Source organism: Lathamus discolor, chromosome 3 (assembly GCF_037157495.1).
Source record: "Lathamus discolor isolate bLatDis1 chromosome 3, bLatDis1.hap1, whole genome shotgun sequence".
NCBI classification, from domain to species: domain Eukaryota; kingdom Metazoa; phylum Chordata; class Aves; order Psittaciformes; family Psittacidae; genus Lathamus; species Lathamus discolor.
Genome location: NC_088886.1, coordinates 128,740,105 through 128,768,019, shown reverse-complemented (window position 1 = coordinate 128,768,019; position 27,915 = coordinate 128,740,105). Strand labels below are relative to the sequence as shown.

General features: G+C 56.8%; 3 protein-coding genes across 5 annotated transcripts; 1 reads left to right on the top strand and 2 right to left on the bottom strand.

Moving 5' to 3' along the window:
- The first annotated feature begins 183 nt into the window (after positions 1-183).
- ABCB6 (ATP binding cassette subfamily B member 6 (LAN blood group)) lies at positions 184-7,132 on the top strand. Of its 2 annotated transcripts, none has more exons than XM_065671617.1 (20): positions 184-344; positions 1,151-1,682; positions 2,194-2,331; positions 2,607-2,796; positions 3,004-3,096; positions 3,348-3,540; positions 3,627-3,748; positions 3,834-3,943; positions 4,027-4,092; positions 4,227-4,352; positions 4,442-4,518; positions 4,623-4,686; positions 4,783-4,868; positions 4,973-5,030; positions 5,206-5,310; positions 5,723-5,897; positions 6,181-6,293; positions 6,369-6,463; positions 6,652-6,720; positions 6,820-7,132. In XM_065671617.1, exons 2-20 carry the CDS (start codon positions 1,167-1,169, stop codon positions 6,944-6,946), a joined length of 2,523 nt encoding a protein of 840 aa, XP_065527689.1. In that variant the 5' UTR covers positions 184-344; positions 1,151-1,166; the 3' UTR covers positions 6,947-7,132. The 2 variants fall into 2 exon arrangements, with proteins under 2 accessions (XP_065527689.1, XP_065527687.1); XM_065671615.1 differs by lacking the exon at positions 184-344 and adding an exon at positions 476-556.
- A 324-nt stretch (positions 7,133-7,456) lies between these two features.
- Positions 7,457-13,216, bottom strand: ZFAND2B (zinc finger AN1-type containing 2B). 2 transcript variants are annotated; one of them, XM_065671620.1, is made up of 9 exons: positions 13,087-13,216; positions 12,427-12,521; positions 11,894-12,025; positions 11,111-11,262; positions 10,514-10,621; positions 10,300-10,369; positions 9,691-9,767; positions 9,020-9,101; positions 7,457-8,752 (listed from the first exon to the last, which is right to left on the bottom strand). In XM_065671620.1, exons 1-9 carry the CDS (start codon positions 13,139-13,141, stop codon positions 8,714-8,716), a joined length of 810 nt encoding a protein of 269 aa, XP_065527692.1. In that variant the 5' UTR covers positions 13,142-13,216; the 3' UTR covers positions 7,457-8,713. The 2 variants fall into 2 exon arrangements, with proteins under 2 accessions (XP_065527692.1, XP_065527693.1); XM_065671621.1 differs by having other exon boundaries at positions 9,020-9,098; positions 13,087-13,215.
- Positions 13,217-13,477: 261 nt separating this feature from the next.
- RETREG2 (reticulophagy regulator family member 2) lies at positions 13,478-27,872 on the bottom strand. The gene is made up of 9 exons (XM_065671618.1): positions 27,511-27,872; positions 25,142-25,248; positions 20,403-20,433; positions 19,528-19,663; positions 18,109-18,193; positions 17,211-17,348; positions 16,781-16,875; positions 15,687-15,822; positions 13,478-14,926 (listed from the first exon to the last, which is right to left on the bottom strand). Exons 1-9 carry the CDS (start codon positions 27,855-27,857, stop codon positions 14,196-14,198), a joined length of 1,806 nt encoding a protein of 601 aa, XP_065527690.1. The 5' UTR covers positions 27,858-27,872; the 3' UTR covers positions 13,478-14,195.
- Positions 27,873-27,915: the final 43 nt, after the last annotated feature.

Sequence of the window (27,915 nt, the reverse complement as noted above, 5' to 3'; positions counted from 1 at the left end):
GCCTGCGACTGCAGCCGGAGGCTGCGAGGTCTCTGCCTGCTGCGCCCGCTGTGCTGGCAGCTCCCGGGAGCCGGCCGCGCCGGTGGAGGGAGGGGGGTCAGCGGCTATATTTATCTCCGGGAGGGCAGCGCCCCGTCCTGTCTGACCTCTGCGGCGGAAGGGCCCCTACCGGGGGAGGCGGCGGATATCTCGGCATCGCAGAGCCGCGCTGGCGGCACCGATAAGCGGGCCCGGGGCGCCTCACCTTGGCTTCGGGAACTCGCCCTGAGCTCCCGTTCTGCCCGCACCACTGACGCCCCCCGCCCCGGCTCTGCAGGGGCCCGCTGCCGGGGGTGGGGCCGCAGGTCCGTGCATCCCGGGCTGGGCACCGCGGACCGGCGGGACACATGCGCACCGGGGGACGCGGCGGAGGGGAGCGGGCGGGCGCCGGAGCGGGGCGGGCGCGCGGGAGCGGGGCGGGGAGCGGGGCGGGGCGGAGCGGGGCCGGGGCCCGGCTGGTGGCGGCTGGCGGCGGCGCGGGGCCCGGAGCGGGCCGAGGCCGGCGGGCCCGGGGCAGGTGAGCGGGCGGGGGCCTGGGCGGCGCTGCGGGCAGGGCGGCGGGGCCGGTAACGGCGGCTGCGTGGGCGGCGGGGCCGTGGCCGCCCCGGGGCGCCCGTCCCGGGGCTGAGCGGCGCCGATAGCGGCCGGGCAGAGCCCCGGCCCGGCCCTCGCCCCGCACGTGTGCCCCCCCCGCGCGTCCCCGGCCTTCGCCCCTGCGTTTCCCCGCGTTTCCCCGCGCATCCTCCGCCGTTACCCGGCTGCCGCTGCGCTGCCCCCGCTCCCGGCCAGCCTGGTCCCAGCACCTCGCTGCCTTCCTTGTCCGAGCGCGTCTCCAGGGGCCCCGGTGGCTCTGAGGAGCACAGTGCAAAGCTGCCCCCCCCGGGCATTGCCAGGGCCCGCAGGCAGGTTCCGGTGGTGCTCAGATCCATCTCCATACAAACCTGGCCCTGCATGCAGTGTGTCCTGGGTGTCCATGTCCAGCGGTGCCTGCCCCTGTCCCCGTGTCCCTGTTCTCTCTGCTTAGCTGTGCCATCCTGCCGGGGGCCCCTTCTTTCAGCAGTACCCAACAGCTCATCCTGAGACATTCCTTCCACCCCTCTTCTCTCTGCAGCTGGTGACCTGCCAGGATGGCAGTGCTGGGGGGCTACTGTGAGGGCAACAGCTCCATTGCCCAGGCCTGGGTCGAGCAGGGCTTCCAGCCCTGCTTCTTCTTCACACTGGTACCAACCGTGCTGCTGAGCATCTGCCTGCTGCTGGGCGCCCTGCAGTACGCCTGCTATGTCCGCTTCGGCCGTGCCATGGAGCCCAAGTACATCCCCCGCTCCCGCCTCTACCACGGCCAGGTCCTGCTGTCCCTGCTCCTGGCCCTGCAGCCCTTTGGGGGGCTGCTGTGGCAAGTGGTGGGGCCAGGACGGCTCTATGGGTACATGCTGCTGCACGCCTGCCTCTGGGCTCTCAGTTGGGGATGCACCATCGCCCTCCTGCAGCTGGAGCACACACGGGTGCTGGCGCACGACCGGATACGGGGCCATGGCACCATCCTCCTCCTTTTCTGGGCCCTGGCCTTTGCTGCTGAGAACCTCACCCTGGTGTGCTGGAGGAGCCCACTGTGGTGGTGGGCGCTGGAGAACACCAACCAGAAGGTGAGCTGGGGGGCTATGGGCAGGGATGGGGGGCAGGCCCTTGGCGGAGAGGAAGAGGGGGCAGCAGCATCGCAGTGCTGGGGTGGGGTGTGCGTGCCCTGCCATGCCCAAGGGTGTGCATGCTCCTGGGTTGCACCCACTCATCCGCTGCGTGTCTCAGCCCGGAGCCCGGCTATCGTACATCTCTCCATGCCCCAATCCAGCTCAACTCCCTCTTCTGCCTGGCCCAGGCCCAGATGCAGGAGTGGGGAGTGTCTGCCTGCTCCCCACAGCCCTTTGCCCCACTGTTCCCCCCAGGGTAAGGCCACCAAAAGCCGGAGGGCACAGAGTTGGATGCAGCAGGGAGGAAGGAAATGGCCAGGGTGTTGCCTGAGGTGCTGTGCTCAGCCAGGGGGTTCCGTTGAGCTGCATGGGGTGTCCCCTCTTCCCTGGCTGCACTTCACCCCATCCCTGTGCCCTGCTCCATGCCTCTCTCAGCTCACGTTCTTCTGACTCCCCACTCTCTGTCCAGGTGCAGTTTGGCTTCTGGCTGCTGCGTTACATATGCACATTCATGCTCTTCATCCTGGGCATGAAGGCCCCTGGGCTGCCCCACAAGCCCTACATGCTGCTGGTCAATGAGGAGGAACGAGACGTGGAGAACAGCCAGGTGAGTCCCAGCGCTGGAGCACTGTAGGGACATGGCCAGCAGGGAGCTGGGGACAAAATGAACATACGGCTGTCTGGGATCAGCACCTTCCTTCCTCCAGGCCTGGGAAGAGCAAGCTTAGGGCTGCCCAAGCTCCCTGACCACTGTCGGCAGGAGGTAGCCCTGAAGGGAGGATGGAGTGGGGACCCTGGGAGGATGGAGCTGGTGTTCCCCAGGGCTGCTGCCAGCTGGGCTGAGGTGCCAGGGCAGTGACCGCTTGCTCTGCTCTCCCCCAGCCACTCCTGTCTGATGGCAACAGAACCTCCTCCACCTGGAAGGATTTCCGGAGGAAGCTGCGGCTGCTGGTGCCATACATGTGGCCGAGGGGCAATCACCTGCTGCAGGGACTGGTGCTGTTCTGCATGACACTCATGGGGCTGGAGCGGGCCATCAATGTCTTCGTCCCCATCTACTACAAGAACATCGGTGAGGTGCCTAGGGCTCAGTGTGTGAGGCTGCGCACGGCCTCACCAAGTGCTGGGGAGTGTTGCAAGTGACGTGGGGGGCTACAGGGACCTGGCAGGAGCAGGTTCCAAGGGCCAGGGACCGGTGCTGGGTGCTGGCTGGTTCCCATGGGGCACTTGGTGATGCTCCCTGCCCCTCCTCCCTGATCCTTGCCACCCTCTTCCCCAGTGAATGAGCTGACACAGGGTGCTCCCTGGCACACCCTGGCCTGGACTGTCTGCACCTACGTGGGGCTAAAGTTCCTGCAGGGCGGAGGTGCTGGTAAGGACCACCGGGAAGGATGCTTGCTGGGGAGAGGTGGCATGGGGCTAATTGTGCTGGGGCTGGAGTGGCTGGGGATGGCCCCACCACTGCTGCTCTCGCTGGGGAGCAGCAACCAGGGCTGGTCCTGGGTTGGAGATGGTGGAGGGGGCGGGCGTATCCCAAATCCCTCTTTCCCAGCTGTGCTTTCTGAGCTGGCTGCCTGCCGCGCTGGCACCGGTCCCCGCTGACCGCCCCGTGGTGTCCCGCAGGCTCCACCGGCTTCGTGAGCAACCTGCGCACCTTCCTGTGGGTGTGGGTGCAGCAGTTCACCAACCGGCAGGTGCAGGTCCAGCTCTTTGCCCACCTGCATGGGCTGTCCCTGCGCTGGCACCTGGGCCGGCGCACCGGCGAGGTCCTGCGCAGCGTGGACCGCGGCACCAGCAGCATCAACAGCCTGCTCAGGTCAGAGCGCGCCCGCGGCGGGCGGTGGGGGGCCAGGCAGCCCCAGCGGGCCAGGCTGATGCGCCATCCCCCTTCCTGTCCCCCAGCTACATCGTCTTCAGCATCGTCCCCACCATTGTGGACATTGTCATCGGCATCATTTACTTCACCTCAGTTTTCAGTGCCTGGTTTGGCCTCATCATCTTCGTGTGTATGAGCCTCTACCTGAGTGAGTGAGGGATTGGGGTGCAGGGGTGCTGAGGTGCGTTGTGGGGCAGTGGGAGCCTGCCAACGCAGCCCCCTCCTGCCCACAGCTCTGACCATCTTCATCACTGAGTGGAGGACCAAGTACCGGCGGGACATGAACGCACGGGACAACGAGGCCAAGTCCCGGGCTGTGGACTCACTCCTCAATTTTGAGACGGTACCATAGGCGTGGGGACGTCACTGAGCACTGGCACTGGGAGGGCTGATTCCAGGCGCTGACCTCGGCTCCGTGTCCTGCAGGTGAAGTACTACAATGCGGAGAGCTACGAGGTGAAGCGCTTCAATGATGCCATCGTCAAGTACCAGGTGCGTGGTGTCAGCAGCAGTGGGGAAGCCAGCAGGGAAGGAGCTGAGCCTCGCGGGTACCTGCAGGGAGGACAGAGGTCACCGTGGGTCTGGTGTGGAGGCGGCAGCATCCTGGAGGACCTTGTTTCTTCCAGCTCTCGGAGTGGAAGGTCAGTGCCTCGCTGGGCCTCCTCAACCAGACCCAGAACCTGGTCATCGGCCTGGGGCTGCTGGCAGGGTCCCTGCTCTGCGCCTACTTTGTCACTGAACACAAGCTGCAGGTAAGGCTGGTGCCAGCCTGGGAAGCCCCCTGCCTGGAGTGGGGCTGTGGGGCTGGCGGTGATGGGCACCTCTCCCGTGTCCCTTCCAGGTGGGGGACTTTGTCCTCTTTGGCACCTACATCATTCAGCTCTACACACCGCTCAATTGGTTCGGGACTTACTACAGGTAACGCTCAGAGCTGCGGGGGTGCCCGGCGTCCCCCTCACAGTGTGCACCTAGGTTGAGGTGTGCTTCCCAAACACTTCCCTGTAGTCTTCACTCCCTTCCAGGATGATCCAGAGCTCCTTCGTGGACATGGAGAACATGTTCGAGCTCTTTGACGAGGTGCAGGAGGTGGGTGCCACCTTCCTGGACCCCACTTCCTGGCACAGCCCCATGGTCCTGCCCTGGGGACAGGCTGGCTCTGAGGCCGTGTCTCTCCTTCGGTAGGTGAAGGATGCGATGAATGCCGGTGACCTGCGGTTGGAGGCCGGGCGGATCGAGTTTGAGAATGTGCACTTCAGCTACGTGGATGGGTATGGGGTGGTGGGCACAGGGTGGCACAAGCTGAGCTGTGGGCCTGGCACAGGGATGTGAGGCAGTGGAGGTGGCCCTGAGCCCCTCCATCTGCCTCTCCCAGGAAGGAAATCCTGCAGGACGTCTCCTTCTCTGTGATGCCTGGGCAGACCCTGGCCCTGGTGAGAGCGGGACCTTGGGTGTTGAAACTGCTGGAGGGTGCGATGGGGAAGTGGGGCTGGGAAGTACAGGAGTGGGAAGGACAGACCCCCAGTGGGGCCGGCCCTTCCCTGCCCAGCCCCTGGCCTCCAGCAGCCAGGAGTCTCGTGTCTCTAAGCCCTTTACCTTCGTGTGCAGGTGGGACCTTCCGGCTCAGGGAAGAGCACCATCATCCGCCTGCTCTTCCGCTTCTACGATGTGCGGGGTGGCTGCATCCGCATCGATGGGCAGGACATCTCCCAGGTGAGGGGGGGACACCTCCGGGGACTGGGGACGCACACCAACTCCCATGGGCTTTGCAGCACTGCTCAGTGCAGGCACTGGCATCTCCCCCGGGCAGGACTGAGCACGCAGCCCCCACAGCCCCTTTGCAGGCTGCTCTGTGCCATGAGTGGAGTGAATGGTGTGACTGCAGGACCCCAGTCTGAAACGCTGGAGGCTGGGCAGGGCTGCCGAGGAAGGGCTGGGGCACTGGCAGGGCCCTCGCACAGCAGGGTGGAGATGCCGCTGAGCCTGTGGTCCAGGGGGACCCCGGAGCAAAGACCCTGCGAGGAGCGGGCTGCTGGGGGCTTATGGCTGAGGGATGGGAGTGGGTTTTGGGGGGCTCGTGGGGGGATGTGTGCGTCTGGCTGAGCCCTCCCTGTCCCCTGCCCAGGTGAAGCAGGCATCACTGCGTGCTCACATCGGGGTGGTGCCCCAGGACACGGTGCTCTTCAATGACACCATCGCCAACAACATCCGCTACGGACGGATCCTGGCCACTGACCAGGAGGTGCAGGAGGCAGCCCAGGCCGCTGACATCCATGACCGCATCCTTTCCTTCCCTGATGGTGAGACGCCCGCGGTACCCTCCTTACTCCACCCCTGCTGTCCAGGGGTTCCCTGTGACCTGGTTACTGCCCTCACAGATGTCCTGGGTGACATCCCCAATGGGGACACCTGCTTGACCCTGTGCCTTGCTTTGCTTGCCCTGCTGTCATCTCTTCAGGGCTGTCACTCCTGGGCAGGGATGGGCTGAGGCTGCAGCAGGACTTCCCCATGCAGCCCAGCCTTGGTGCCCAGCTGCATCATGGAGGGCACCAGCACAGCACATTCCTGCCCTTGTGCCTGCAGGATACAGCACCCAGGTGGGGGAGCGGGGGCTGAAGCTGAGCGGAGGAGAGAAGCAGCGCGTGGCCATCGCACGCACCATCCTGAAGGGTCCCCGCATCATCCTGCTGGATGAGGTAATGGCAGCAACCCCGGCCCCTGTGGCTGCACACACTGCCTGTGCCCTTCCAAACACCCTGCCTCTCCTGCAGGCCACGTCCGCGCTCGACACAGAGACCGAGAGGAACATCCAGGCCTCCCTGGCCAAGGTCTGCGCCCACCGCACCACCATCGTTGTTGCACATAGGTAAGGATGAGGGGTAGGCACTGATGCGGCAGGTGCCAAGCTCTCTGGGCTGGCCAGTTCCCCCAGAGGCGCACAGACCTGACCTGCTCAGGAGGTGACAGCCCCTGTGACTGTGGCTCCTTGCACCTTGTAAACCCTGCTGGGCCCTCTCCCCTCGCAACCCCCCACCACGCTGCCATTCTCTGCAGGCTCTCCACCGTGGTGGGTGCAGACCAGATCCTGGTGCTCAAGGATGGGCGCATCGCAGAGCGAGGGAGGTGAGCACAGGGGTAGGGCTTGGTGCTACATACCCATGGGGACCCCTCCCTGGCTCTGGGGCCAGCCTGGGACCCCGCACCCCTCTGCTCTCCCTGCAGGCACGAGGAGCTGCTGCAGAAGGGTGGTGTGTATGCTGGGATGTGGCTGCAGCAGCAGGCTGGCGATGAGGGCGAGAGCAAGGAGCACCGCACCGAGAAGCCCACAGGCAGCAAGAAGGGGCCATGAGCATGGCCAGGGGATCTGACGTGACTCTGATCCGGGCCCAGGCCCCCATGCTGCCAGGAGCCTGTTGCTGGCTGCAGGCCGGCGCCTCGCATGCCCCCAGAGCTGCAGGGGCTGCGTTGGACACTCCAGTACGTTTGTACCTGTTTGTTTTGCTGTTGTGTAGTTTCTTAAACCAGGTCCTTCCCAGCTCTGTGCCTGTGTGGTCTTACCTGCGGGGTATATGCCTGCAGGACACCCTGTGGGGGCAATGCTCCAGGGAGGGTCAGCGCTTGTGCCCTTGTGGCAACCAGCAGCTCTGCCACAGAGCACTGCTCCTTGGGCTTAGGCGGGCAAGGGGCAGAGCAGGCTGTCAGCATCTGCCCTGTCCCTGAACTAAAAGGCTGAGCATGGTAGGGGCTGCACTCCAATGGCAAAGGAAGGAAAAAGCAGCACAGCTGGTGCCTGCTTCGTGCCCATGTCGCCCCCCTTTGCACATCCTTATGCATCCAGACAGATGAGCTGGACACCAAGTGACTGCAACCCAAAGTGCTCTGCACATCGTGCTCTGCTTTTATTTTCTCCAAAGGGCCCAGCCTGAACCCACCTCCCACCCCAGGGAGGCACTGCCAGCAGATAACCCCCCCTCAGCTGTAGGGCAGCCCAGTCCTGTGCAGAGCCAGGCACAGCCCTACAGGCAGGAGTGGTTCCAGCAGGGATGCATGGCAGAGCACTGGGAAAGCAGCACCACTCTGCTCTGCAAGAGGTCAGCTGGACAAGTGACCCCCTGCTCATGCATCAGCTCCTGCCTCCAACCACCAGCCATGAAGGGCTGGCTCCGGGCTCAGGGCTGTGGTTAGAGGAAGGGGCTCTGTGCTGCCCTTAGCCAGGAGAGAATTCCCTGCAGCACAGGTGCAAGGACAGAAGTGTTCCTGCCGCAGCAGCATTGAAACAGGGCTCTGGAATCATTTTGGGCAGCAGAGAGCACCCAGCAGCAGGAAGGCAGCTGCAGTCCTCCCATGCAAGCAACACTACTGTAAGTCATTGCTGAGGTTACTTTTCAGATAATGGCCCTTGTTAAATTAAACCAGAAAGGAAATGCAGCTCATTCCGTCTCAGAGAAGTGCTGGGACCCAGCCAAGGTGGGTAAGGCCCAGTGTGGTCTTGTACATGCAGACAGCAGGGGAGGCACCAACGCATGGGGAGTGGGGAAGGGGCTGCCTCCACGCTGACAGGAGGCTTCACATTCAGCTGTGCCATGCCCATGCAAGAGACCGTCCCAGCCACAGTTGCTCTTTGCTGAGGGGCTGGCAACAGCCCTCCAGGAGCATGAAATCCAGCCCCCACCACTGCAGCAGGCAGCTGTATCCCAGCTGTACATCCAAGCATGCAGAGATGGCCCCACATGGAACTTCCCTCCAGGATGGCTCTGCTCTCACCCCAGAGGCCCAGCAGTGCTGGGACACAGCCACAGCAGCTGTGGCTAAGTGCATGCTGCCGGCTGCCGCTTGCTTTGGTCAGTGTGTGCTCAGCCTCCTTCCATACTGTCTTCACCTCTCCAGGAGCATCAGCAACTTGCTGCACTGATTTTACACAGGTACTAGGGCTGAGGTGTCAGTGTGTGCTTGGTGGCTTGCCTACAGCCCCCAGGAAGATGAGCTGTCTGTGGCGAGGGGCTCTTGTCATCAAGTGCCTACGCCAGAACCCCATGGCATCCATGAGGGAGGCCAGAGCCGCTCCTCAGGTCACAAGTAGGATCCCACGTCCACTGGCGCACCCTGCTTCAGCTGCCTACGACATGCTGCAGTTCGATGGCTTTGAACCCTGCACCTGGAACGGGAAGCAGCATATGGTGAGCAAGGGAAGACGGACTTCTTCCTCTGGCCTACAAGGGGGTACATCCAGTGCTCAAGTCCCCAGAGCTGTGTATTCGGCAGTGATGCTGCCACTGCCCCGGGCTGCGCTGCCCTCCTGGTCAGGAAAGTTACTCTAGGCAGGGCCCAGAGGAAGCAGAACCCAGGGAGAACCCCTCCACAACATATGCCAGGTTAGGCTCAACCCCACCACGGTGCAGAGCCTGCAGCCAGCCCCACTCACCTGCCGCTGTGACTGCTGGTACTCGGCTTCGCTTGCTGACAACGCCCGGGCCAGTGCCAGATCCTCCTCCTCCTGCGTGCTGCTGAGGACAGTGGTGCATTGTGTGCATCGGCCTCCCCCGAGCCTATGGGCCCAGTGCCCAGAGCCCTTTGGGGCGGCAGGATCTCCTGTAACTGCAACCTTCAGGACAGCTAAGGGCAGGGAACAACTGAGGATCACCCTGGCCAAGCCAGGGGGCTAGGGAGGGACCAGAGTATCCAGCAGAGGCTTGCAGCCAGCACCCTGGGCCAAGGAGAACCACGTTAACTCCAGTCTGTGAGACTGGTGCTTTCAGCAGCACCAGGCAATGTGCCCGAGAGCGTGGGCTCCCTGGTGTCCTCTGTGAACAGCCCTACACCACATGTGTCACGTTCTAGCCATGCTCATTAGCTGACAAGTGCTCAGAAAATGGTTTGTCCCACTGTGCTGTCAGTCACTGCCCTGCCCCATGCCCTGGAGGGCTTGCTCACTGAACTGAGCTCTATGACTGCTCTGGAGTCTTCCTGTCAGCCACAGATGCATCATGTGGAAACACGCGCTGAGAGGAATGTCACCCCCGGAGCCACATGATGCTTCCCCCGGCACCTCTCACACAGGCTTGGGGCATGACACCACATGTCCCTGGGCCATACCTGGGTGGCTGTGCTGAGCTGCGTGCTGACTCTGCCAGGGACATCTCCAGAGCTCGTTGCAGAGCCTCTTCCTCACTCTGAAACAAAACATCTTGTCAGCAGCTTGGCTGGGGGTGGCAGGAGGTGGCCCTGAGAGACATGCGGCAGATACAGTCTTGCCTGGTTAAGAACGGGTGCATCTCCCCTCTACAAGGCCAAAAGCAGCCAAGGTGAAGGCCTGGGGCTCAAGACAGACCTCCACCTCTCTGCCCCTGCCTAAAGAAACACAGTCCTGCCTGCCAGTGCAGGGACCACAATAAGAATAGCAGCAGGAAGCAGCTTCCAGTCTCCTGCACCCTTGGCTTGCAGAACAGAAAGAACACCTGGGGAAAACAAGCCAGTGCATTTTGTCCCTTTGGGGAAACCTGAGCAGACAGCGCAGCCGAGAGCTGCCATTCACAGGCACCAGAGCAAACTGACGCATCTGAGATCCCTGTTTGCCAGGGAAGGCCCTGCTGGGGGGCACCGTGGTCACCTACAGAGCGTGGGTTAAAAAGCACTTGCTGCAGGAGCTCCCCAGGGCACAGAACCACCCAAACCCAGCCCAAATGCCCAGGCCAGGCCACTCACCAGCCCATTCTGCAGCATGACAGCTGGAGGGGAGGTGCTGCGAGCCTGCAGCACAGCTGCTCTGCCTCCTCTGCGGACAGGAGAGAAGCTAGGTTACTGTCAAGGCAGGGAGCCCTGGTACGAGCACACAGCCCTGCCAATGCACAGGCAGCAGGGAGCTGCTGCTCCTGCATCCCACAGGGAACCAAGCTGAGCCTGGCCATGCCCACCTCACCTGGCAGGCGCTGGAGAAGAGGGGCTGTCTGCTGGCCGGGCAGCTCCGCTGCTCAATGCAGTGACCGTTTTGGAGGAGGATGCCTGGGCTCTCGCAACTGCAGCATGCCTGAGACAGACAGAATGCCTGTGAGCAACTGTTCACATCACGAGCCAGTCCTTGTCACTGAATACCGACGGAGATGAAGCTGGATAAGCAAGATGCTTCCCTGGCTCCCTGCTCCTCTTCTTACTGAAAGTACCCATGTTGTGGCTCAGCTACACCCTAGTTTCAAGTCCTGTTTCTCTCAATGGAAAACTGCGCTAGGATAGGCAGAAGTTGTCAGATACAGAATAAGGGGCTGGGCAGAGAAGCAAGAGCAAAACACCCAGCAGGCAGTACCAGAGGCTTTTGCTACAGGAGAAAGAGACTGTGTATAGAGCTGTGCTGACTCTACAAACCTTAACACTGCCAGAGGATACCCCAGCACACAAGTCAGGGACAGTGAGAATGCAGCAGTCCCAGACAATGGGCCAGGAGGAGCTGGGCTTCTTCCGTGTCACCCGTCTGGCAAGCACAGCCCCATCCCTGCCACCCTGTCTGTCCCCTGGCCCTCACCCTGCTTTGGAGAGTGGACGCGCTGCCCCGCTGCAGTCGTGGTCAAGGGGGTGCCGGTGTTTGAGGCAGTAGTTCTTGTGGCACTGGTCACAGATCACCTTCATCATCTCCTTCTGCTTGCAGCCAGGCTTTAGACACTTGTTGGTGAAGATCTGCAAGACGACATGGCTGTGGTGAAAAGGAACATGCCCTGCAGGGCTGGGGCTGCCCCTTCCATCTGCATCAGGCCCTGGGCACTGACCGCCTTTCCCCACCAGTGCCTCTTCTGTGGGCTCTGGAGTTTGCCTCTGAATACTCATTTTCTTTAGACAGTTTACCAGTAATTCACTACTGCTTTGGTCTCCATAGACAAGGGTCTGCACAATTACATAATCATAGCAGAAGAGACACTTCCTCACCCAGGGACAACTGCCTGGGAAGTGGGGATAGCCCAGAGACCTCCAGCTGCTGCTGGGCTGGATTCCTGTGTGCCAGCTCCCTGCAGCAATTTCCTCTCCTGGCAAGACGAAGCAACTAATTGCTGATCGCATTTTCCTAATGGCAGCATGCAGTTTCCTATCCTCAAATCCCAGATGAATGCCCAGCCCCACTCCACTGCTACATCAACCCTAGACTCATACCACAGAGCCTGCAGATGCACACACCTCTAGGTCAACAACCCTTCCTGTCCACAGCCTGTGTAAACAGAGACAGCATCAGGCAGGGCAGAGTTATGTGTTGTTGCCTTCCCACCCCCAGGATCCAGCAAGGTCCCAGCAGCGAGATGGAGCGCCAGGTTCCTACCTTGCGCTTGCGCTGTGCAGGGTCAGACTTGCAGTCACGGTCGATGTGCTCACCCACCACGACATCAGGCATCTCCCCCCGCCTCACAGGGACTGGGGTGTTGCAGAGGGGACACACAGGGACCTGGATATCCTGTAGAGACAAAAGGAGGGAGCTGCGAACACGCAGCTGGGCAACCTCGAGCGCTGCGCAGCCATCTCTCTCCCTTTCAGGATCTGCCTGCTGAGGCTTCCACAGCATGACCTGTGGTTTGAGATGCTGCTCACACCCTCCGAAGAGGTCGCTGTTTCTAACCCGGTGGGTGTGACAGACACAGACAGAGGCTCTAGGAAGGGAAAACAGCATGGCTGGGAGACAAATCAGTTCACCGAGTGGCAGAGGGTGGGCTGGAAGTTCGCAGCAGTGACACAGATCCCGGCTTTCAGAGACACTTTGAGACCCAGCACACATCCCACGGGGAATGCCCAAGTGACCAACGAAGTCCTAAATTACCTCTGATCCCTGGCTGGACCAGACCTCCTCTCAGCACTTACCTTCTTGTAGGCAGAGGTGCAGTCGTGCTGGGCATAAGCGACGTGGTCGGTGCAGAAGATCTGCTCGCAGGCATCACACTTGAGAGGGAGGAAGTCTGGGAGCGGGGAGAGGCCGCGGGCAGAGCGTTGAGGTCAGCGCTGCCCACCTGGGACACAGCCCCCACCCGCGGCAGCGCCAGCGCCGCTTCTCTCCTGCCTCGGCTTGGAAAGAGAAGGGCTGCAGGGCCATGGGTGGCTGCAGACACCTCAGGCTCCTCCTCACCACCTGCCCTCCCCGCGCCCGGGAGCAGCGCCCGAAATCATGCCGAGCTCCCTGCGGATGCCGCCACTCCCAGCCCGGGGCTCGCCCACCCGGGACGACCGCAGCTCCGACTCTCCTCGGCACGGCCGCACCCGGCCTTCCCCCCCCCCCACTACCGGGGTCCCCAGCGCCGGCAGCCGCAGTGCCCGCTGCCCCGCCGAGCCCGACCCGCGGGCAGAGCCGTGCACGGGAGCAGCCCCGGGCGACCGGCCCCCAGCTCCGCCACTGCGGAGGACGAGAGGCCGCCCCGCGCCCCTCGGCCAAGGGCGGCCGCGCCGGGCCCGTCACCCCCCGGCCCGCAGGCTCCCCGCTGCGCCGCCCGGGCCGGGTGCCGGGGCGCTGCCGCCGGCGGCACTCACCCAGGCGCTGGCAGGCGGGCCAGGAGCAGTGCGCGCCCAGGTCCGGGAACTCCATGGCGGCTCCGCACCGCGCCCGCTTCCGGCACGGCGTCACCCGGCCGCGGGCCCGCCCCCTGCCAGCCCCCGCCCCGCGGCTCCGCAGGCACCGCCCCGAGGGGCCAGCTCAAAGCCGGGGGCGCCGCCCTCCAGCCTCCATCCGCCTCCCCCCGCCCCGAGCCGCCATCCCCGGCCCCGGAGGAGGCACAAAACGCGGCCCCCGGCGCGCTTCACCCCGCTGCCAAGTCTTCAGGTGCCATGTTAAGACGCCCGACTGAGCACAGAAAGGGTGGCCGTAAGGTCAGCACTGCAGACGGCGAGAGGGGCCACGGCAGGAAGAAACTGGAGTACTGAACAGGGCCAGGAGAGAATTTCATTGATTGCAAAAACCTCCACAGCCACCCGGTAGCAGAACTCAAATCTGACAGGGGAAAAAAACAGGTATCGCCCAACACCCCGTTCCAGCAGTGACATGAGCGGCGGTAACAGTCTCCAGAAGGGGCCTCTTTGCTGCCAGCACCCATCTGCTTTAGTCTCTTGCTGCTGCCCTCCCGAGACCCCTTTCCCTCTGCAAACCCTCAAGACCCATGTCTGATGGTGCACCCCATCCCTCCCCCCTGAACGAAACCAATGAAAGTTAAAATTATTTACACTTGTAGCCATTTAAAAACCCAATAAAATAAGATTGCATATGTCCTACTGGGGATGTGGGTATTAGCAGCAGCTACAGCTAGCTTGGTACTCTGCGTGCAAAACGAAAGACAAACAGAAGACAGACCAAAATACTGCACCATTACTAGGAAGCGTTTGCTGGGGTTGGTGTTTTGATTGTGGCGTAAGGCTTCTAGGAGCCGGCTCCTCCCCAGCCGCAGGGCAGGGGCATCTCCCCTCAGCCAGCAAAGGCCAGGCTCTAGAAGGATGGAAAGGATTCGTTATTCCAGACACAGCACATTAACACTGACGCGTTTCCATCCCAGTCAACACAAACATCTAAAAACCCGCTGCACGTTCACCGTGTGAGTTTTTCCTTCTTTCCAGTGATGACAGAAGAAAAAGGGGCACGTGACGAAGACCTAAGACACAGATGCTGCTGTCATCACTGCCTCCTCCTCCTCTCCGTGCTTTGGCAGCTCAGCAGGTGCGGGAGAGAGGGAAGCCGGAGCGGCAGGAGGCTCCTGTGCATCCTGCTCCTCCCCGAGCCCCAGCTCCACATCCATTTGCTCCAGCTCCCCCTGATCCAGTAGCTCAAAGTCATCTGCTTCCTCCTCATCTTCCGGTGAAGCTGCTGTCTCCGTCTCCACCACTTCGCTCTCTGACAGCTGTGCCTGGAAGCTCAGTTTCTCTTCAGGCTCGGTGGGGAGGAACTCTGAGAGGGAGGGCCCCTCGCTGGCCTCGGAGGACCGCAGCAGTGCGGAGAGGGTGTTCTGCACCGCGGTGGTGATGGCAGTGGTGACGATCTCCTCGCTCAGCGTGTTGATGCAGATGCCCAGGCCGGGGGCAGGGGCAGGCTTTGGTGCCATGCTGTCTCCTGCCGCTTGCCCGCTCCCATTGAAGTGTGTATTTACAAAATGGAGAGGAGACGTGAGGTGAAGGATGGAAAGGCCAGAGTCCGCGGCCTCCTTCTCTGCTGAGTCCAGCTCACGGGCAGCGTGGGCAAGCTCGGGGCCCAGAGGCACACCAAATGCGTCTTCATCGCTCTGTGGTCCCAGGTCTCTGGAATGATATTCTTCCACGGAGGGAAACTCTGCCAGGTCCTTGGAAAACGACTCCTCTGGCTCGCTGTGCAGGCTCTGCTGGTCGAGGTCTGAAAGGCACCAGCATTAAGGTGCAGGTCCCTTCACCTCAACCCAGGGTACTGACACCTCCCACCACTTCCCCTCAGGTGATACATGAGGGCTCACTTCTGGGCATCCTCCCAGTTCTGGGAGCACAGCAGGAAGGGGGCTGCAGTTATTCCCTTTTCCCAGTGGCACGACTCACATGGAGTGTCCCTTTTCTCATCCTGTTCCATGTGCTTTGTGCTCAGAGAGGACTCCCTTTTCCAGATCATGCTCTCTGCATTTAGAGACCTCAACGAAAAACTACAGGCTCAGGGAAATAGTGCTCACAGCATGTCACCTGCCTCTTCCTCCCCAGACACTCAAGTGACCACATCCAAGGCATTACCTTCACATTCCTCACCACTAACTAGTCATTCTCTGAGTTTGTAAGTCTGACAGGGTGGGGTGTCCGACCTGTTTCACCCAGCATCATATATAGCTGTACCACACCTACATCTGTACCACACAATTATTTCCGGGGTCTTTGTGGATACCTTGCTCTCTTCCTGGAGTCACAAGACAGCACTGCCTTGTGGGGCAGTAATCAGAAGCAGATGTCCACTCAGGACCAGCTCCTGATCAGCCACAAAGCCAGGGCATGCTGCATTGCTATTACTGCTGCCTCCTTTCATTCTTTTCCCTGCAAATAGCTGGGTTCTCTCCCTGTCCTCCCATTCAGAGGGCCAGTTGTTCTGGGCAGAAACACCCAAGGTAAGGAAGGCAGCAATGCGTCCCATCACGTACCTTCAGAAACGTCCGTCAGCTGTGGGGTGGTAGCCCTTGAGACAGAAAAGCCCCCACTCTCCAGGATGGAAGCCTCTTCATCAGAGAGCTCAGAATCTGTTATTGACAGTGCCAGGGCAGTCTTCTTTACATCCACCTGTATGAATGAAGCAGAGGGTGTCTGACTGCTAGTGCTGCCTAGAGGCACCTCCATACAAACCAGAGCTTCCAGGCAGAAGTCTTTGTTGGAGGGAAAGCTTGCTGCAGAGGGACAGCATGAAAGCAGGAGTGGGTTGGGCAAAGTGCTCATTGCACTGCAGGGAAGGACAGCCTCAGCTGAGTGGCTTCCCTGCAATAATTCACTGCCTGAAGCTTTGCCTGCTTTCCGTGAAGAATCTGAAAGAGCCAGCACAAGATGGGATCAGCCCATAGGAGTCTCAGAAGGCTTTGATCCTTCTTCCTCTCCTGGGATCATCAAGGAGTAGAACACCCCTCCTCTTCTGCATGATTCATGCTGGGCCCAATGAAGGCTTCCACAGTTACCAGTGGTTCAAGTGCAGGGAAAAGAGCATTGAAAGGAGGCAGCATTCCTTTGGAAGCTGAAGCTTCCCACTTCGCAGCCCAGCTACATGCCCAGAGCTCCTATAAATGAAAACACTGGGTCCATTTCTGTGGTGCGCATATATAGAAAGGTCACACCGAGTCTGACAAAGCAGGGAACTGTGTAAGAGACACTAGTGCTGCTCATCTCCCTTTTCCAGCAGCGAGGAGCCTCTGTACAACCAGAAGAGTTGGATTTCTTTAGGGGACACTCACATTCTCTGAGCATGAAGCATAACCACCAAAGCAGCTCTGCAGGTCAGCCAGAGGCTGGAGGACAGCTCAACCTGTCCTGCTACTGCATCACCAGCCCCATAGCACTGCACTGTCAATACTGAGACTGGAAACAACAGCCTTCATCAAATACCCTGCTCCCCTTGGGATTCTGCAAAGAAGTGACTAGCTGGTCTGCAGCTTGTTAGCAGCACAGCTGTACTCAGACCATCCCTTGTCTCTCAAGATGTTATAGACCAGACAGGAGCAACTGGTTCCTGCTCAGCTCTTTGTGCTCTTACCACTGGGGAGAAGCCCGACAGCTCTGCCTCACTCTCACTCTCTGTCTCTGCTGTTGGCTCATCCCCTGCTGCAGGCTCACTCTTCCCTTGTCGCTCTATGAGAAAGAGAAGAAAGGCTTTACATGAGACTGGGAACTTTACACTTTTATACACCACTTTCCCACTGTTTCTACTACCCTGTGAAACCTCATGTTTCCCAGCAGCCCAAGGTTCCCAAAGACAGCTGCAATCTGTTGCTCTTATTTGCTCTTCCCAGGATCACCTGCCCAGTTGATCTCCCCAGAACTCTCAAGTTTCTGCCTGCCCTCCCCTCCTCTGCTGCAGCCGTTCACCACAGTGCTGGCAAATGTGCTTTCCCCTCGACCCTTTGCTGGGGCTCCACCCTGGCAGTACAGCACCAGAAAAAGTCAGGGTGAAAGGAGGGCCTTACTCTTCTTCTCATGCTTGTGGTGCAGCGTCTCAGCCTTCATACTGTAGTCCAGTTTCATCAGGACAGGCTCCAAACGCGTGTACATCCTCTGGATCAGCTCATGGTAGACTACCAGAGGCCAGAGCAGAATGCTGAGCACTGGGGACACAGGATGTAGGGAGTGTGAAACAGAGCAAGCACAATCCAGCCCTTCACAGGGCACCAGCAAGAAAGTCTGCCTTGGGGAAAGCGTAGTTGAATGCCATTTGCTTTCCTATCTGACTCTGCCTAAAATCCTCATCCATGGTTATTCTTACTCATTCCAAAACTGCTTCATTAACCAGGTTTTCCTAACAGATCTCTGTTAGGATACAGATTTATGTTAAGATGAAGCGTAAGCCCTCTTCAGCCACTGCATCCCAGCCCCAACATGCCATAGGGGGCCTGAAATTAGGTTATTAAAACTAAAAATCACCAAAACTTTAATAAGGATAGCAGCAAAGAGCTCATACATAGACACACTAGCAGCAAACCACCTGAACAGGGTTAGCAAGGACTCACGATGCAATGAAAAAGGTCTTATTTACTAAACATGCAGCTTCTTTAACTCTCCCAGTATGGATTTGCCCACTCCAGGAACTGAGAGACTGCAGCTCTGCTTCCCTGGAGCCTCACCAGCAGGACCGCAGCCGTGGGCAGAGGAAGAAAGCAGGTTTTAGGCACGGCTCCCTCTCCTGACTCTGCACTTGTACTGCATGCACGCACTTAAAGAGACTTCCAGGAGCACATTGCCTGTACTGATTGACCATCTAGCAGAGATTCCCTCAACCCCCCCACGAATATGCTTCTACCAGCGTATCAACAGCACAGTTAGGTCATGTTTAAGCTTAAGTCAGACGAGACAGCTGCTTATACTCACAAATGATGTAGGAGATCATTATGCCTGGAACATAGTGTCCAACTACAGCCAGAATCAGGCAGCCTGAACAGACACTCATGCAGAACTGAAGAAAGAGAGAGGAACAAACAGAAGTGACAAGAGGCAGAGATATATCTATGCAACCAGTGCAGGAAACCCAGTTAGAGCAAAATGAGGGATGCTCCTAACAGAAGTCAGTACACCAGCTTTGCACTGAGTACATTCAGATGCTGACAATCACAACTCAGACAGCTCAGCTGGGTTAAGATATAAGCATTAGAGATTCAAGCACAGGAAGACCAAGGTAACCCAACACCCCAATAAAACAAATCAAAACTTTATTGGACAACTATTTATCAAGTAAATTATGTTCCTTGAGGCTAGGATGGGATATTGCAAATTGCTATTTTAGAGTACATCTCTCCTGCAGAGCTCAGCACTTCAAGAGAAGCCTGTACTGTCCTGACAGAGCCAGGAAGCTGTTGCAGTCATGAGATACTCTGCACTGCTATGCCATAAACCAGCTGGCAAAAGCATTAGCAGAACCTGTGCTCCCATCAGACCAGGGCCTTCCTCCTCTGGAAGAAGTGGAAGAGTAATAGTAGTGCAGCTCTGATGGCTTATCCTGCATTCTCCTTGGGAGGGGGAGAAGTGACGACACCCTGCAAAGCAGGGCATGGGTTCAGTTATCAACTAAATCCAGCAATGAAGTTTCATTCACAATGGAAAAGTTCTACAAAAGCCCTCTAAGGGCTTTTCTCCCAGTGAATTCATGCTTTATGGGCATCTCTGAACTGGTCTACTCACTGTAGTTGGTAAGGTGTTTTAAGAGAGGAGGAGTAATCGGCAGTAATAGAAACCCACTCCTTTTGGCACACTAGTTCCCAGCAAGCCTGATACAATCCCAGTTGTCTGTTTTGTCCTACTTTTTATGGTGTTGAGGCAACTCCTGTCTATAAACCCTTTCCACACAACACATGTCACAGCCATCAGAACATGGTTAATGACAACTTTCCATGTACTCAGAAACACTGCTGCATTTGGACTTGGCTAGCTACGATCTTGAATAGCAATATAGGTAGGACCAGCTTAAGAACGGAGCCTGTGGAAGGTGCAGAGGCTTGTAGCCTTGCCTTTTTTCTCCCCACTCCCAATCTAAAAGCTTCCTCTGCACACTAACAAATAAAAGTACAGCTAGCCATTTACAGAAGGGGTTGAGTTCAGCTCCAGCTTACAAATACTGGAAGCCAATTACCCATTTTTTAAGCTTCCCATGGCATATAGTCTGAAAGCAATGAACAGCAAACATTAAGTAGGGACAGCAATTGCAGAATATTGATTTCACATATTTCCATGTCCTAGGCCACTAGTAATGGGGAGAAAAGCCCCTGCACAGAAGAGTAGGTATCTCCAGCTTACCTTGGCAGGATTTTGCCTCTTGTACTGTAGCAGTTCCTGCAGGTACAGCCTGAAGGTGACCCAGCTCTCTGCCAGACAGTGGCACAGCTCAGGGACACTGAGCAGGTGAGGCTGTGCCCCTGAAGTCACCCCCTCACTAGAGACAGACAAGAGCAAGAAGACAATCTTTGAACACGGTCTGTTTTGTTGAGGGGAGGGAAGAGCTGCACTGGGAAGCAGAGATCCCTAACAAAGGCTCAACAATACTGACTGCATCTTCAACTGAACTATAGAAGACACATGGAGATAGTTTTTTCTTGTAATAGGAAGAGAGCCGAGAGACACCTGAGCCAAGCAAGCAGCAGCAGCAGCCACCATGCCACAGCATCCCCATGCCACAGTCCCATGATACAAGCAGTTTACTCAAAGCCACACAGACAGAAGTGCTGGAGATAGAACTCATTACATGGCCTCCTCTGGCACCAAGTCCAAAGTAGCCAGAGCACGGTGCTCAGACCTGTAACTATGGCCGAGGATGGCATGCAAGCTGCACCACGCACAGACAGCACATATGGACTGCGAAAGTCAGTCTCGGGAGCTTCCTTTTCTCTGGAGAATTCTCAAAATAGTTCAGGGAAAATCCAGGGAAGAAACCTGAGAATTCCCAACATCAGAAGTACTTGAGCTTAATTGCTACTGAAAGAACACTAGCTTTCCCCAGAGTCTCACACTGTGGCTCCTCAGCTGATAAGCATCTCCCAGTGCAGGAGAAACTGCTATGAACGTTTCACAGCAGGAGCCATACAATTTATCGACAACAGCAAAAAGGACAGGTGAGATCACACTGAATTAAGGCTTCTTCACTCTCTTACTGAGGAACACATCAGTGAGCTTACCTCTCCCCTCCCGGCTCCTCTGATGGTTGTGCTGTAGAGAGAACAGAGCAGATTAGTCAGGCAAGTTAAAAATACAACCCAACATTTTTATCACTTGAACAGAGCAGAACTGGATATGTATCATCCTCAGCGAGGGAAGCACCCTGGGGACCCTCTTTGTGTTCTTATGCAAGCAGAAATCACTGGCTTGGAGTCTGAGCTGTGCAGACTTCAGTGGGGCATACCCGGGGACTTGGAGCAGCCAGAACACTGGTCTTGGGATGCCCTGGCACACCTTGCAGCCTGCACTGAGAAACACGTGGTAGGACACTCATACCCAGCGTGCACCCTGCTGCTAGTATGTTGGCTCTCCACTGCAGGGGTGGTACAACTTACTCTGGTGTCCCATGTGTCTGGGCAGCGCCATCCCAAGGGTAGCTGCCTAGGCCTTCTCATTCACAGAGGGCTGCCAACATGGTTTCTGAGCTGGGCAAAGCCTCAGCTCCCACCTCCGAGCTCAATATGGCACTAGCAGATCCAAGCTGCACTTCCCACTGACTGACCCAGAGCACAGTCCCTGGCAGGATGCTGTGTACAAATGCCAGAGATCTCTCTGCTGTCTCTATTCTTTGCAGGGGAATTAAGTAACAAATAGCAGTCTTGTGTCTAACTATCTAATTTTAGGGGTCTTTTAGTCTCCTGACAGCCCTTTGTGCCAGGCACAAATATAACTATACTCCTAAGGTCCAGTCTGGATAAAAGCAAGGGAAAAGTTCTCCCATTCTTCTCTGCTCCAACCCAGTGACGATCAATGATCAGATACTTACTTTATGCAGTACTGAAGGGAAGAGCAGTTTTTCAGTGGCAGAGGTCACATATGATCATGTTCTGCCTTTAGATACATAGAGAAAAACCCACCAAATATTTCCATGACAACTGGAACTCATGAGCCGGGCTGCCCATGGGATTTGGGTGTCCTGGCTAGCTGACTAGTGTCTGAGGATGTACAGGGCAAAACCAAAGCTCTTCCAGCTATACAGTCTCCTATGTTTAACAAGCCCCTGATCATGACGTGAAGGACCCTCAAGGTGTACCCTCCTCTACCAAGAGCAGACTTGGTCCAAGAGGTTCTAAAAATCAGTGGGACTCTATCCCCCACACTGCATGTCAACACATAAACAGGCCTAAAATAAAGGAAGAGTTTATGTTCAAAGTCCAGGCTAATTGTTAGAAATGGACTGAAAAACGCAATATGAACAAAAGGAGGTTTGAATCCTCTCTGGAGTCATCAGCCAGATGCAAAGCCCAAGAGCCACAACAACTCTGCCAGAGAAACACACAGAAGAGGTGAACATCTGTCACTGTCAACACCCAGTGAGACCTCAGACTCCAGCTGAAGCGGCAGAGGACAGCATCTGATACTGGCAGCCTTGCCACTGCTGCTCTCCAAGACACAGGATGTTGGGTCAAGTGTGCCAGACCCCTCCTAGCACTGCAGGCACTGCACCAGTCAGCTTGCACAGTGCAGTGGAGCAGGAGCCATCGCCCAGGGGAGGAGGCGATTCTTTGAGAGCATGACCCAGATTTCCAGTAATCAGGCCTGAAAAGAGGAGTCAACTGCTCTCAGATGGGGCTGCCCACTCACCCCTCTGCCTCAAACAAGTGCTCTGCACAGTGGCTCTGGCACTGCTCCCAAAGGAAGCTCCAGGTGTGAAACGAATGCTATGTATGCAGCTCCCCCTCCCTCCCCCTCCCAACGGGCTTGTTGCTTCTCTCATGTAACCGCCATTGCTGTGTTTTGTTACTGTGTTCAGGAATCTAAAGCTGCTTAATGGCAGCACACAGAAATCCAGCCATATCTCAAAGCCTCATCTACTACCTGCACTAAATCACCAAATAAATTACACTGGCACCAGCCCGTCTGTGCTGGCTGGGTATACTGGTTGCACAAGCTACAAATGAGATGCTGTGGCGTTCTGCTGGACAGAGGTACCTGCACCACGGTAAGCAGGAGCCCCACTCCTCTTGAACTGGCTGCAGCAATCCAAGCCACTCAAAATATGCCAGCAGAGGGAGTGAAACCATTCTCCTCAGTTGCTTCTGAAGGTTTCAGAGACACTCTGGGGAGCTGCAGAACATCTCAGCACCTGCAGAGTGTTCACGTGATTTCAACTGGCAAAACACAACCTGTCTCTAAAATCAACAGTATCTTGCTTCCTGTAGTAATCTGCCCACTGCCCAACCCAAAGCACTGGAGTCTTACACCAGTTGGAGGAAGAGCCCAACCACAGAAAACCTAGATCATTTCTGACAGGACATATTCACTTAGTTAAGGATTAACTACAACCTGTGCTGCAGTACTTTCTAGCATCAGTTCAACTAAGCCAGCAAGCAGGACACCCACAGCTGGCCTCAGATCATCAATAACCAGCTGAAATCACGCTGTTGCCATTTGACACAGGACTGTGGATTAATACAAACCACTTGACGTACACCAGACTCTTCTGGGAGACCAGTTAGCCGCACAAGAGTTTAGGTTTCATGTTGGTACTGACAAATTACTGTTGATGGGTTCCTTGGCTCTTAGAGGTTTTCAACGCTTCCCCAAGAGGCATTCTTCATCTGTGTGTAAACTGTAGCTAGAAAGCAGGGGCCCTTTTTAAGGAGTACTAGCACTCAATTGCAATGCAGCCTTTGCCAGAGCTCTTCCACACTGCACTCTCCTACGCTGACCAACAAACAGCTGCCAAACAACACTACACAGAACAGCCCTACTTGATACCCATTTCAGGAGAAAGTGCAGCTGCTTCCTGAAGTCCTTAAACAATACTTAAGTGGAACCCCACATAGAGGTGGTTACATATGGGGAAAATACCCTGTGTGGGAGATGAAAATATGCAGTTCCTTCTGACAGGACATAAAATGTGCATCACACTGCTGTTAGTGTGTCCCTGATCACAGTGCAAAATACACGCTGAGGTTTTAGCATTCCTTCAGAAGTGATGTTATAAACAGTCACCCAACACACACAGAACTGCCACAAGCTGAGGTTTGTGTGTATACGTGCAGACTCTTGAAGGTGTGGTACTGACCTACTTCCAAAAGCTCCAGGAAAGCCTTACAGGAAGCACTGGGGAGGAAAGCCACAAAGCTGCAGCTCTGCTTCAGCGGGAAGCGAGAGCCACACAAGAACCCCTAAGTATTCAGCAGTGCCAATTCAAGAGTAGGCCCCTCAAGAGCACAGAGCACCACCACTCCTTCCTTGTGAAGGCTGAGGAAGCACGATTCAGTGAACCATCTCAAAGTCAGGGCGCTGACCTAACTGGGCACATCAGAAAGGCGTCCCTATTCTTTGCTGTCAGCAGCAGAAAAGCAGGAAGGAGTGAAATATGGGGAACACCACTGAGGGGCAGCTCAGCAGGACAGGCACTGACTTCTTGCAGAACTAATAACACAGGATGAGCCTAACCCCTAGTGTGCTGTTTTGTTTGGGTTTCTTTTTTATTCCTCACTGTTTTGCATTCTATAAATTGACTGCTATATGGATTTCCTGTTTCTTCTGTGATAACACAATTTTTACAGGCCTGGTACTTGCTGGAGCAATTCTACCCTCATCTCAATAACACCATTCTGTATCAGACACCAGGCTTTTGCATTTTTGGACACGTTTCAAGTGAGATGTTTTGGGTGGCTTTAAACTATTCCCTTGAAAAACCAAGGCAAATAAGCAGGAAATTAAATTGGCCAGTCCAGTTTAGCTGCCTAGTTACCTGAACCACACAAAGTAAACAGTTTCAAGACTACAGCTGAAACATATCTAACCTTATCAGGATTTCTGTGAAAGCACCCTTTAACTCAGTACCCTTTTAGGTCAAATAAAGGGCACCTTACAAACACACATATAGAGGGGCTTTCATTCAGAAACCCTCCCTAGAGTAGGGGGGCAGGGATGGAGGGCCCCAAGCTGCCTTTGAACAGCAGCAATAGATACAGCAGGCAGGTCTGGGTCCAGTCATTTAATAAACTCCAGTGAAGGAGGCACTCAAAGCAGACAGCAGCCAATCCATGCCTATCATTGTTATGAGGCAATTCCTCTGCTTGCTTTTGTGCCTAATGTTGGCAGAGACCCTTCAGTAAAGGGGAAAGATAAGCCAAGTGATCAGACTTACTGATTAGCTGGAGACCAGACGCTGTTCAGTACAGGTAAAATACACTAACTGTCCCTGCTGTCAGACCTCATCATCCACGCTGCTACCTGCCGCAAGAAGTGGCTCTCATCTGCTCTGCCTCTTCCAGGGCATAAGCCCATGCTACACTTCAAAACAAACCACTTCAATGTGCCCCATTTCCTTCCCCTACCTCAGCTGGCTACATATGCTCAGACCTGGAATGATCTTTTCAACAAGACATTTGCAGGAGAGAAAGGATGCACCAGAAACACTGCATCATCCCTGTTACCAGCTTCCCTGACAAGCTGGGCCCCCTTAGTCACTCTCTAAATGAGCCACTCCCAGAACTTCTCAGCACAGGGAGCAATTCTCCTCATGCCCAGAGTATTAGGATACATCCTTATTGGGATACATCCTAATACTCTGACACAAATAGGCCAGAGGCAGCACCAGCACCAAAGCCTGTGGTTACAGGAGAACAGGGCTTACATGACCTATGAGAGAGCCGGAAAAGAACCGGCTGTGGCCGCAGTCCAGTAGCAGCTAACACTATAACTGCTGTCATTAGCTACAGTGCTAATCATCACATACCTGAGAAATCAAACAGGAACCTGGGCTTCCACCTCTCCAGCAAGAGGATGACAAGAAGGGACATGCTGAGGAGAAAGAGGGGTCTCAGGGATGTGGAGGAAAACAACCTAGAAAACAGATGAGAAATTGTTAGGCAGGAAAAAGGCAGCAAATTGCTGCTCTTGATGAGCAAACAGCTACAGCTCAGAGTACAGCAGAGCAGAACCATTGCTACCGGCCAATGCAGCAGCACTGTACTCCACAGACACCCACAGCGTGTTCTCAAATGTTGCCTTTGCCCACCACCTGACAGCTGACCACCTGCCATCTCCCAGTGCTCTCCTCCTCCAGCTGCAAAACAAGGCTAATGCTCCCTCATATGAGTACAAGTCCTTCCAAATCCTCCAGGTGGAGGCTCTAGACAACATAAATACAGATTGCTCTAGCAGAAGCCTGGCTGAAAAATCAGCCTATTCGCCGAAAACTTTTGTCCTATTTGTCATCACAAGCTCCAGCATTACCCGCAGGTAGTGCCAAAACTATCTTGCACCTGCTCATAGATGCCCATTCTTTTATCGCAAACCTCTCCCTGGAACTTCACTGGTTTAGCTGCTCACTTGGCTCTATCATAAAACCCTTCACCTCCCTCATCAACACACTGGCTCGAGCCAAATGACAGCTCACACAATACTACACACGTGTAGTTGCACAGTCCCATCATCAAAGAGTTTATCTCCCCACTCCATATAGATTTGACAGCAAAGGTCCCAGGGTGCTGCCTGCATCAGCAGTGACTGTCTGCTTTCCTTCTTTCCTCCACACAAGAGCATCAGCACTTCCCTCCAGCTCAGGAGAGCTGTTTTTAAGTCTCTCCAGAAACAAATGTCAGGGAAATGCATTCACCCTCACCCCTTCAATAAGCACTCCTTTGCAGAAAGGAAGAGCTGCTATTTTACCTTGCCCCTCTTCAGTATTTGCCAATAACCAATCTCCAATGTACCAAACAATGATCAGAGAGATCTCACTGTGCAGTGCAGGGAAGGGCTGTGCTTCCCACCAAGCCACAGCCAAAGGCAGCGTGCTTCGAAGTGAGATCTGCCTCATCAGGCAGCACAGAAAGCCCGCTGCACACTTCCCATGGGCTTACAGGACCTATAATGACCCACACAATAACTTTTTATCCTTTCTCATGGGACAATAATTCTGTAGCTTAACATGTCAGCTCTGGAAGAGTTTCCTCCTATTCCACCTCATTTATGGGTCTGTAGTTGAAGGATGCTGGCTGAATCCTCTATGGGATCACAGAGAATTCCTCCCCCTCTGTGATATTTAGATATCTTTCTGCTGTCCCATATTCTGGGCACTCTTTGTTCTTGTCGACCTTTTTACACACAGTCCCTTAACCACCATTGTCTACCAGCCCTGCCATTTCACGGCATGCCTCTCCCCTTTCCACTAACTTCAAAGCTCTGCTTTCAGGCCTTTCCAGTAGTCCAAAAGCATTTAAGCACCCAGCTACCATGTATGCCTCTGATAATCATATGGATGAGGGAGCAGAATGTCAGCAGCCTCTTCAGAGTGACTTCAAAGGCTGACTGGTCACGTACTTTCCCCTTTTCTGACTGCCCTTCCTATTTCATCTGCAACCAATGTTTAACTCTTTCCCTGGCCAGTTGTGACCTTTTCTACTGGGAAAGCTGCCGGCTGAGAGCATTTTTGCCACTAGAACTGACACACTGTTTATACAAACCAACAGGATGCTTTCCATTCCCATCCACAGCTGGGCTCTGCCACTCATGCTCCCAGCTCCTCGTGCTGCTGCCCTTCCCGAGAAGCAGGGAAGAAGGGAAGGCAGGGCAAAGGGAATCTGCTCGTGCCCAAATCAAGTGGCCTTGGCCTTCATGTGAAAAACCAGCACCCTCCAGAAAGAGATTAACGAGCAGAACGGCTTAAACGAACGGGCACACGCAGCCTGCTGCTGCAGGGGCCATGGTGCTCACTGACCATGGCAACGGGGATGAAGCAAGCTAATAACGCACGGATGCAAAACTTAAGCAGCAACACGCCCGGGCGAGCCTCCAGCCGGGCCGGCTGCCTTTTACTATGGCGGGGCAAAACCTGCCCGAGCTCTTGGCACTGTCCCCCCCCCCCAGGGAGCGGCCTGTTTATGTTTGTCCGGAAAACAGCACGGCTGCTCGGGGCTGTGCACATCCCGCGGCGCTGCGGGGTACAGCTGCCCTCAGCTCCGCTGCACACCCCGGACGGCATCGCTACCGACCCCGGCGGCTCACCAGCGGCACCCGAGGGCGGCCCGCCCGGCCTGCGCGGCCTCGGCGGAGCAGCCCTCGCTGCCGGCCCAGACCCCCGCGGCCTACCCCGCCCCAGCTCACCAGAGGGCCCCGCTGAGCGCGGCGGCAGTGACCAGGCTGTGCAGCGGCCTCTCCCACACCAGCAGCCGCTGCGCCGCCACCAGCGCCGCCTCCCAGCCCCGCAGCCGCTGCCGCAGCGTCGCCGCCAGCCGCGCCGCCGCCGCCGCTGCCGCCTCTTCCTCCTCCTCCTCGGCCGCCGCCGCCGCCGCCGCCTCCTCGGCCCGGCCGCTCGCCATGGCTGCGGGGAGCAGGGGAGGGGCCGCTGTCACCGGCGGGGGAAGGGCGGCGGGCGGAGCGGCGAGCGCTGCACCGGCCCGGGCGGGCGGAACCGCCTGCGGGGGACCGGCGGCCGCTGGCGCCGCACGCATGCGCAGTCCATCCCGCGCTGGGGAGGGGCAGGAGCGCGCGCCTCCGGGGAGGTGGCGA